Source organism: Urtica dioica, chromosome 5, assembly GCF_054948205.1.
Source record: "Urtica dioica subsp. dioica isolate 48M chromosome 5, U.dioica_male_clone48M_v1_H2, whole genome shotgun sequence".
Classification (NCBI taxonomy): domain Eukaryota; kingdom Viridiplantae; phylum Streptophyta; class Magnoliopsida; order Rosales; family Urticaceae; genus Urtica; species Urtica dioica.
This window is the reverse complement of record NC_142760.1, coordinates 5,891,073-5,902,276: the sequence shown is the minus strand read 5'-3', so window position 1 is coordinate 5,902,276 and position 11,204 is coordinate 5,891,073. Positions and strand designations below refer to the sequence as shown.

Sequence of the window (11,204 nt, the reverse complement as noted above, 5' to 3'; positions counted from 1 at the left end):
AACTTTGAAGGACCTCTCTTCTATTTTTGGCTTGTACAGCAAGTCAAACTCATATATTTGCCCACCAACTTTGCTTATACCCTAAAGCACCCAACCAGAAACACTTAAGTGTGTGTGTGTGTGTGTGTGTGTGTGTGTGTGTGAGAGAGAGAGAGAGAGAGAGAGAGAGAGTTCTAATGCTTGTCAAACAAGAATGATGGAGTGAGAGCATTTGTAGTGGACTCATAACTCCTAACTAAATTCCAATCATTCTGTCACACAAACACTTTTCAACCAATACTTAAACCCCATTGCCTTATCATCCATGATGTACAAAATCAATCACCACACACATACACAAACGAAATGGTGTCTTCAAGCCCTGCAAAGATACTCATTGGGATATCATTGGACAGCGATGAAAGCAAAGAGGCTTTGTCTTGGGCAATCACAGCTCTTGCTCAACCAAGCGACCACATCGTCGCTGTTCACATTCTCGGTTAGTCATTTTGACTATCAACATATATATATTTCTTGTTAATGCACTCATAATGAAAATGGTCTTTCTTTCTTTTGTAACTTCCAGTGGGAAAGCAGAGAAAGAAGTGTGACTCAGCAGCTGAAAACCAGTCTCTGCTTCGCCGAGCTAAAGCCTCGCTTATATCATTACTCGGAGAATTCTCGAGCACTTGCCAAGCCAAACAGGTACTTTGTTCATTTCACCAATATATAAGGTAGATATATGTTATAAGACTGAAATATAAGTGTCCTGTTTTTCCAAGGTGAATTTGGAGGCTAGAGTAAGCTTTAGCTCTAGAGTCGAAGAAGGTTTGATCAAGGAAGCGAGGCTTGTTTCGGCAGACTATCTTGTTCTCGGCGGAAACAGGTTTGAAAAACATGGACTCTCCTTCTGAAATTAACTCTATTTTATTTCCATTTTATGTTTTTAACATGTGTTAATTTTATTAGGTCACGCATTACAAGGCATTGTTTCCGTGGCGCTCCTACTTGCTGCACAATAGTTTTGCTCGGGAATTCTAAGCCGCCACAACGAAATTCGGACTCAGATCCTACTTGTTCTAAAGGTGAGTTTTACAATAATTTTTTTATTTTTACGATTTGCGTATATATTTAGCTCTTAAAGATGATTTTTTAGCAGAAAGTCAACGATCGAGTTCAAGGTTGACCAACAAGAGCGTCGACAGCGACGCTTCGCTAGAGTCAAAGAGCGAAAATCCTTCACCGAGGACTGTTTTATCGGAATATCAAAGCGTCGGAGACGAAAACTCTAGCTGTGGCGATTATTCTTTGTCTGCAACGGATTCAAGTTCTGCGACACCAAATCTCGCAATAATCAAACCAAACTCAAGGAATCGTCGCAGATTCTCACCGTACGCTCTCATAGTCTCTGTCCTCGGATCGCCTTTCAGAAGAAGAAGCTTCGACAAGCAAGTAAAACAGCCTTTGTTGAGGTGCTTTAGTTACGAAGAAATTGCAAATGCCACAAATAACTTCCACCCCGGTGAGAGCATTTACAATGAGACTCTAATGTTTTCTATTTGTTGTTTGAATAACAAATGTGCTTTTGAATTTCAAGTTAAAAATTAAAGTACTACATCAAGTTTAGCATAAGACAGTCAATAAATTTAAGTTTTTAAGGAAAATATAACATAAAAAATTGAAGTGAAAATTGCATGTGATAAAAAAATAAAAAATATAAAACGAATCGCAAGAATTGAGTATCTAAATTTTTATCACTCAACTAAAAAAATTCAAGCCGTATGCTATTGTCTCGATGTTTACATATTTATTTTGAAAAATATGTTTGCTGCGTTGAGCTCTATTTAACGCTGTTTACGGTTTACAACCATTTATATATAAAAAAAAATAAATGATTTTAAACAGCTACTAAATGTCGCACTTTAAAAACACTAATCCTATAATATTCTTAAAATTGAATTAAACATTCGACTACCAAATACATCACAGACTAAGACATTGATGCTTCATTTTTTTGTATTTAAAGACGGTAACATTATACTTAGAGGACTATTAAGAGAGCACTAAATTGATGCAAATAAAAAAAAATATGAAAAAAAAATTAATATAAATGTTACATTTGTGGTTTCAGATAAAATAGTAGGGCGGGGCGGGTACTCGGAGGTTTACAGAGGCGATGTTGGGAACGGCGAAAGCATTGCGGTGAAAAGGTTGGCGATGGACAACAAGGACGCGAAGAAGGAGAAAGAGTTTCTGATGGAATTGGGAATTATTGGCCATGTTTCTCATCCCAACACAGCCTCCTTAGTTGGGTGTTGCATTGAGAATGGTTTATACCTCATTTTTCATTACTCTCACAATGGAAATTTGGCATCCGCGTTGCATGGTAAGAAATATTACTAGCTTTTTTTTTTTTTAATCATTATTTATTTATTAAAAACTAGTACAAAAATCAGTAGGGCAAAACCATGAAATAATTGACAATCTGTTGGAACCAACCGGGCATGGATTTACATGAGGTCCAGGTGAACCCCCTCAAAATTATTTTTTACATTTTTGTCCCATTTTTAATTTTTTTTTAAATCACCCTAAAAGTTTACAAATTAGTCCTATCGGAGATTTGTTTTTTCAAATTTGGCACTTCTGGATTTTGTTTTTCAAATTTACCCCTCCTGTTAGCTTTTCTGGCTCCCGTCGCTGGAAACAACCACCAAGTAACGTCGTATAAGAGAAAGAATCCAACATAAGGCTTTGTTTATTTATTTATCTGTGGATATTATTATTATTATTTTTTTGAGAGAAGAGGATTTTTTTTTTAGAGAAGAGGATATTTTAAGAGAAGAGGATATTTTAAATTGGTATAGTACTATAGGCCCCAATATGAATGTTTGGTGACATTATTTAATTACTTTGGAGTGGGGGCCAATTAAGAAGATGCAAGCTTAGGATATTTTGCGAGCCCACCTTGTCTACCCTTACTAGATAAACCTCAATAAATAAATTAAAAAAAAAAATTATGCAAAACGATTCAAAACTCATTCGTTTGTAATATAGCCAAAATTTAAAGTTGGTAAAAAAAAAATCAAAATTTCAAGTATTTGTTTTTTAATATTATACCAAAATAGTCAAAATAGTGTATCATATAATAGTATTGTTATTTAAAAAATATATAAGTCAAAAAACTAATAATATCTGGCACTTAAGAATTTGTTTATACTTTGATTATTTTGAAAATTTTAGACAAAAGTTTGTTATTTTACAAATTTATAACTATCAATTGACTAAGCTAAAACACTCTTAAGAAAATCATATGTGTACACACACACACACACACACACAGAGAAGATCCTTAATAATCCTAGGAAGCTAAATAATACTTTCATAAAAATTAGTTTATCTAAATATACTCAAAATATAGCTTCATATTTACTTAATTTCTGAAAGGACTAGAATAATTTAGACACAAAAGAGCTTCATATATGATACTAGACAACGGTGTATTTTCAACCATATTTATCTTTAACGTAACGTTTGAGACACTCTTGACAAAAATTGAAACAGGAAAAGTACCATCTCTGGAATGGGCAGTGAGATACAGAATCGCCGTTGGGATCGCAAGGGGTCTCCATTACCTTCACAAATGTTGCAACCACCGAATCATTCACAGAGACATCAAAGCCTCCAACGTTCTTCTCGGCCCAGACTACGAACCACAGGTCAAAATTGTGAATTTAGTCAAACACATCTCAGATTTTAGCTCACTCATTTAAGCATCTCTCTTTTTTTTTTTTTTTTTTTTAGATCACTGATTTTGGATTGGCAAAGTGGCTTCCGAACAAATGGACGCACCACGCTGTGATCCCGATTGAAGGAACATTTGGATATTTGGCGCCGGAGTATTTTATGCATGGAATTGTGGATGAGAAAACAGATGTTTATGCCTTTGGAGTTCTTCTTTTGGAGATTGTTACTGGTCGTAGACCCGTCGATTCCTCTAAGAGAAACCTTCTTCTTTGGGTAATTTATTATTTACATTTTGTACGAGAACCAAAACAAAAAAAAAATTAGTAAATCGAAAATCGAATGGGATCAACAATTTTTAAGTGGTCTAGAACAATACATTTATTTCCACTCTTGTTTAGTTTTATTTTTCCAAATTATATATTCTATTCTTTTCACGTTTTTTAAGTTGAGATATTAGTTGTACTAATAATTTTTTTATCATATAATGTTAGGATTAAATTTTGACGTATTTATTTTAAAATAATTTATGTAAGGATTATACCAAAACGATGACCATTTATAACCTTTTATTTGACCAAAATTCATTAATTTTTTTAATTCTAAAACTATGATAAAGAATGTCAATAAATACAAATTTCATTGGCATATTTATCAATAAACATAGTTATTTATTGATAAACTTGTCAATAAAGAGTCATATATTCTAAATTAGAAGTAATCAATGGATTTTAGTTTTAAAAAAAATTAAGTAGTCATAGTTTTGGTATAAATTCATGTACGACCATTATTCTAAAGTGAACGATTTGGTTTAGCTTAATTTATTTTCTTAGTTGAGCTGGGCAAGCGTAGTTTCTATTTTTTTCAAGCAAAGAAAAAGAGTTTTGTCCCATTTAGAGACTGAACCATTCCCTTCTTTTTTTATTATTAAATAGAGAAACATATTTAGTTTACTACAGGGTCAATTTAAGCTTGATCACTCTTTTGCAGGCAAAACCGCTAATGGAATCAGGAGATATTGAAGAACTAGTTGATCCAAATATGGAAGGCATATATGATTCTCATCAACTTCGCAACGTAATGCTAACTGCTTCTTATTGTGTGAGACAATCTTCCATTTGGCGTCCATCAATGACTGAGGTATGCTAAATTTGTGACGCCTCATATAATTGAATGGTCTTGGACAAACATTTAAAACGTGTTCCATTTCTTTTTATAGGAATAAACACTTGTTGACATAATTTAAAGAAACAAAAAAATGGCATATTTTGAAAATATTATAACAATATAGGACGCTTAAAATCAACTAAGATATCTATTAAGCGACAAATATTCAATATAAATGAACATAAGGGATATTTTAACAATAAATAATATGATTGTTATATATTTAAAAACATAGAGTATGAAGACAATATTTGACTAAAACTAAATGATGAATGATATTTTCCCAAAAATATATAATATCTAACTAGGTGTTCGTTTCACAATATTTAAAAGTTAGTTTCTGATAAATATATACAATTAAAACACTTTTTGAAGGTGATGGAGCTACTGACTAATGGCAATGACAGTGAGGTTGCAAAGAGTTGGAGGATTCCAAAGTTCACCTCTGATGATTTGGATGACTACTCAATGGTTTATGGTTATGATGTTCCAACAGAGATGAGTTTAGAAGATTCTTTGAGCATGTAATTACTTGGTGTGTCTGTTTCAAAGTTTGACCTATGGTTTGATTTTACGGAAATATAGAGTGGCGACTGAAATACCATCAAAAGTCGTGGAAATTAAATTATCAATATTGTACCGATCATCTCCAGACAGAAATCCTGGTTACATACAGAAATAGGAAATAGGGGACATTCTGGGAAATATTTTTGTAAAGATGGAGAAAAATTTATATAATTATTATTGTGTGTTTCAGACAAAGTCAACACTAGACATAATGAAGCTTTAAGCGAAAATTAATAATTTGATATGATCTCACATGCAAAAAAACAAAGCTCATTCAACGAATCAATTCCGAATTCAAGAGTTCAAGACTTCAAAGAAGAGTTTCATGGCTTAAGCGAAGATGAATAGAATTGACTCTTGAAACTCTTCTTTGAACTCTTGAACACTTGAATTCGGAATTGACTCGTTGAAGCGGCTTTGTTTCTTTGCATGTGGGATCGCATCATAATTAGGCTTTAATTTTTTAAGATATTTATTAGTATCTAGCCTCTATTAAGATGTGAGATTACTATCAATTTATTTTAAAAGATAGCCAACATTGATTAAAATCCCAAAAATACCCTTCTCTCCTACACCCAAACACCACACCACAATCTTCCTCTCCAATCCACCGGAACTTCGCCGGAGACTCACCGTCGCCGGCAACGAAGAAAGAGCTTCGGACTTCATCGTCACCGCCTCGTGTCCCTTTCGGAGAAGCTCAGACCGGTTTTCCTCACCGGTGGTTCTGAGGTTGATTCCGACGTGGTTGTCGCTCGGGCTGCCAAATTCCGGATTAAATCACGTGTTGAACTCGAGGGCGGCGGAGGCGAGGCCGGCACACGTGGCGGTGGAGGTGAGATTTCAGATTCTAGGGTTTTTCGTTCGACAATTAATCGGATTAACTATCACAGTTAATCTGATTAACTGTAACGAACTTCTTCCGAAAACGATTTTGAACATTGGCAAGTCTCGCGGTTGCGTCGATCCGGCCGTTCGAAGGCCGCAAGTTCAGTTCTGCATATTAACTGTGATAGTTAATCGGATTGACTGTGAAGGTTAATTCGATTAACCGTGACGATCCTCCTCCGGAAACGATCTCGAACATCAGCAAGTCATGCGGCTGCACAGATCCGACCGTTTGAAGGTAGGGTTGAGATTTCGCCGTTTGAAACTTTGATGAAAACTCGGATTCCATCGTCGGAAACGGCGGAGATGAAAGTTAGTGAGATTTATTGTTGTTCTTGTCACTACTACAAAATTGATTTTCTGATGCGCAAGACTATCAGATGCGACTAGTCGCACCTAAAAGTCGCATCTAAATGACTTTCAGGTGCGACTAGTCGCATCTGATAGTCTTTCAGAAGCCGAAAAAATTCGCTCAAATTGTCTTTTGATTTTGACAATCCGATGCGACTAGTCGCACCTGGAAATATGTTGAAACTTTCAGGTGCGACTATGTCGCATCAGATAGTTTGAAAATTTTGAGCGGGCCTCATCTCCCCCTCTTTTATTTCATTAATCTGACGTGGCGAATGAAATTTTTATTTTTTATTTTTATAATCAGGTGCGACTAGTCGCACCTGATAACTCATCAGATGCGACTAGTCGCATCGGATAGTATTATCAGGTGCGATTCTGTCGCACCTGATTATTAGGGTTTTGTTTAAAAACCCAGGTCGCGATCCTTTCTTCTCCAGCCGCTCAAACTCTGTAAAAAAAAAAAAAAAACGCTCTCTCTCCCTGCGAACTTCTCTTCTTCTCCGGTTGTAAACTCATTAGCCCACATCCATCTCCTCCGTCCCTCTCTTCTCCGACTAATCCTTCGCCTAAGAACACTTCGCCGACCACCACCGGACCACCACACCGAGCTCTGCCAAGTCCCAGCCACACCGAGCTGCGCCGCCGAGTCTCAAGTTCCGCTGCCTCCGAGTCCCAGCCACACCGAGCTCCGCCACTGTCGCTGCTCCATCTCCTCCCTCCCTCTCTTCTCGGCCTCTTCCTTCGCCGACCACCACGCCACGTACCCGTACCCGGCCACCGGACCTCCGCCTCATCCGGCCACCGGACCTCGCCAGTCACCACTGCCTCTCTCTCTCACTCGGTATTTCTCTCTCTCACTCCCTCTCTGCCTCGCTCCCTCTCTGCCTCGCTCTCTCACAGCTCGGTTTAAACTCACAACCGTACGTCGTCTCGTGCCTCCGGACCTCGCCGTGCGCTCAGCCCCGGCCCCGCTGCCTCCGAGTCACCACCGACTCTCTCTCTCACTCGGTATTTCTCTCTCTCACTCCCTCTCTGCCTCGCTCCCTCTCTGCCTCGCTCTCTCTAACTCGGTTTAAACTCACAGCCGTCGTCTCGTGCCTCCGGACCTCACCGTGCGCTCAGCCCCGACCCCGCTGCCTCCGAGTCCCAGCCACACCGAGCCTCTGTCCCCGAGTCCCAGCCTCCGAGCCGCTGTCCCCGAGTCCCCGGCCGGCCGTCCTAGGTTAGTGTATATATATATTAGTGTATATATTAGTTAGTTAGGTTAGTGTATATATATAATATGTTAGGTTAGTGTATATATATAATATGTTAGGTTAGTTAATTAATGTGAATTATGTAAGTTAATAATAATGTGTAACTTAATTAGTATTAATTTGATAATTAATTTAACATGTTTAGTAATTTGATAATTAATTTTGATAATTTATTGTAAATTAGTTAGTATTAATATGATATATGGTTAAAATAAGTTTGATTTTGATAATTAAGTTTAATAATGTGATTAGTTTATATTAGGTTAAAATTAAGTTTTAGTTGTTTTTTGACATGTTTTGAAATATAGTTTGTGACATTTTTAAATTTTTTGCTTTTAATTAATTTAGATTAATTGTAAGTAAATTATTACCTAGAAATTGTAATTAGTTTAATAATTACATTTATGTTGCTTAGTTTATAATTAGTTAATTAATTTGTGATAAGTTTACGTAGTTGATTTAACATGTAATTAAATTGTAATTTAAATAAGAAAAATAGTTTTGTGACATGCTTTGATAGTTTGTGACATGTTTGATAGTTTGTGATATTTTGTTTATTTCGATTTTTCATTTATAAATGTTGTGATCGAACCACGGAGGTTCGGTTTAGGGCTGAGCTAATTTATAGGATAGTTCTGGATGGTTTGTGTATGTTTTTAAATAATTTTGCAGGTTTTTGGTTTGTCAGTATAATAGGGGAAACTCTGCCGAAATTTCGGTAGAGTTTCGAATTAATTAGTTTAAAACCTCCCAACTTATTCAATCCGAGCTCAAAATAACATATAATTCATAATCTCTCTTTCATTTTGATCTCCGTCGTCCTTTATCAATAACTCTTCCAAACTTTCATTTCTCGCTCTCATTCAGCGAAATGTCCAATCCAAGTAGAGATTGGATCACAGAGAATAATCGGGTGACATTGCAGTACAAAACCGGTGTTAACGAGTTTATTCGCGCTGCAAGAAGATTCCCGAACGAAATTGGCAAATATCGGTGTCCTTGCAAACCTTGCAACAACGTGAGATGGCACGACATCGGGGTTGTCAGGAATCATTTGCTGAACAAGGGGTTTACCCCAGGCTACACAAAATGGTATCATCACGGCGAGCTCGAGCGTGTCGTACTTCCTCATGAAGAAGATTCCATCGGAGGAACAGATCAGAGAGGAATAGGAGGATTGCACGGTGCTGTGGAGGATATCAGGGATCACGAGGATTTCGACGATGCTACGGAGCCGACCCAGAGCGAGGTGCGTGCAGAGGAGCAAGTGGAAGACCTCTTCGCCGAGTTGGAAGCAGAATTGTACCCTGGATGCAAAGAGTTTTCTTCTTTGTCGTTCTTGGTTTCGTTGATGCACCTCAAAGTCACGAACCATTGGACGAACAAGTCTTTTACAGAACTCTTGCAGCTCTTGAAGAAGTCTCATCCAGCTGGTAATCGAATTCCGGAGAAGCATTACGAGGCAAAGGCGAAGCTGAAGCGTTTTGGCATGGGATACGAGATGATCGATGCGTGTATTAACGATTGTGTCCTATTTCGAAAAGATCTCGCGGAAGTCGACGTGTGCCCAGTATGCAACGAGAGCAGATGGAAGCCAACTGGGAAAATGATACCGCAAAAGATTTTGCGATATTTTCCCCTGAAAGATCGATTGAAGCGGTTGTACGCGTCTCGACACACGTCGCTTTTGATGCAGTGGCACGAAAGAGATCGCGTCAGGGAAGTTGGTGTTCTACGACATCCTGCGGATGGTACGACGTGGAAAAACCTGGACGAGAGATACCCAGGCTTTGCTGCAGAGCCTCGAAACGTGCGGCTTGGACTAGCTGCGTATGGATTCAATCCGTTCGGAGAAATGAGTTTATCGTACATCATGTGGCCTGTGGTACTAACTGCGTACAACTTGCCGCCTTGGTTATGCATGAAGAAAGAGTACTTGATGCTGACGCTTTTGATCCCGGGGCCTCACTCACCAGGAAAGGACATGGACGTGTTTTTGCAGCCAATTGTCGAAGAGTTGAAAGAACTGTGGGAGACCGGATTCCGCGTTCGAGATGGCGCCAACGATGAAGTGTTTCGATTGCGTGCCGCGCTACTTTGGACGATTAACGATTTTCCAGCTCGATCCTATTTATCGGGATGGAGTGGCCAAGGGTATCTCGCTTGCCCGACGTGCAACCTTGACACGCCGTCTTTGAAAGTCAGAAACAGGATCGTCTACTACGACCATCGTCGATTCTTGCGTATGCGTCACCGATTGAGAAAAAGCACCGATCACTACAAGGATCGCCACGAGAAACGCAGTAAACCCGAGAAGTTGACTCCGCAAGACATACTCGCTCAGTTGGCTAGTGTCTCTTGCACGACAACTGGCAAACATGCTGGCTCTGTGGGCAGAAAACGAAAGCGAGCCGAGTGCGAACTAAATTGGGCCAAGAAAAGCATCTTTTACGAGTTGCCGTACTGGTCAGATTTGGAGTTGAAGCATAACATGGACTTCATGCACATAGAGAAGAACGTGTGCGAGAATCTTCTCGGAACCTTGCTCAGCTTAGAAAAGAAGAACTACGACACAGATAAGGCGAGGTTTGATTTGATGGACTTGGGCATCAAGACCGCTCTCCACTTGAAAAAACAAGGGGATTCGTGGTACAAACCGCGAGCATCTTACACCTTAACCCTTGTTCAGAGGCAGCGATTTATTGAGTTCCTCCAATCTGTCAAATTTCCAGATGGGGTTGCTGGGAATTTGAAGAAAAATGTGACTGCTGATGGAAAACTCACAGGTTTGAAGTCGCATGATTGCCACGTGATCTTGCAGAGGTTGTTGGCTGTTGGTATTCGTCCTTTTGTGCCAAAAGAAATACATCAGACGATCTCCGAGCTTTGCAACTTTTTCAAGCTGATAAGTTCGAGAACCTTGAGAGTAGAAGATCTTGAAAATGCGCAAGAGTCTATCATCGAGATCTTGTGTAAGCTTGAGATGATATTTCCACCAGCTTTTTTCACGATCATGATTCACGTGGCGATTCATCTACCAGATGAAGCGTTGTATGGCGGCCCGGTGCATATGCGGTGGATGTACCCATTTGAGAGATACCTTGGGACATTAAAATATTTTGTCAAAAATAGAGCTAGACCAGAAGGCTCTATTGCGGAAGCTTATGTTGTAGAAGAAGCTCTGACGTTCGTTGCAAGGTATCTTGAAGATAAAAAAAGTGTAGATGAAGTTCAAGTGCAAGAGCTCTCTGT

The 11,204-nt window shown here is 38.6% G+C and overlaps 1 protein-coding gene across 1 annotated transcript; it reads left to right on the top strand.

Moving 5' to 3' along the window:
- Positions 1-315: 315 nt before the first annotated feature.
- Positions 316-5,640, top strand: LOC149395003 (Protein kinase superfamily protein). Its single transcript, XM_089616081.1, has 10 exons — positions 316-478; positions 566-684; positions 762-865; positions 949-1,064; positions 1,139-1,501; positions 2,111-2,365; positions 3,541-3,695; positions 3,781-3,996; positions 4,711-4,860; positions 5,263-5,640. The coding sequence occupies exons 1-10, from the start codon at positions 346-348 to the stop codon at positions 5,413-5,415; spliced, it is 1,764 nt and encodes a 587-aa protein (XP_089472207.1). The 5' UTR covers positions 316-345; the 3' UTR covers positions 5,416-5,640.
- The last annotated feature ends 5,564 nt before the right edge of the window (positions 5,641-11,204 follow it).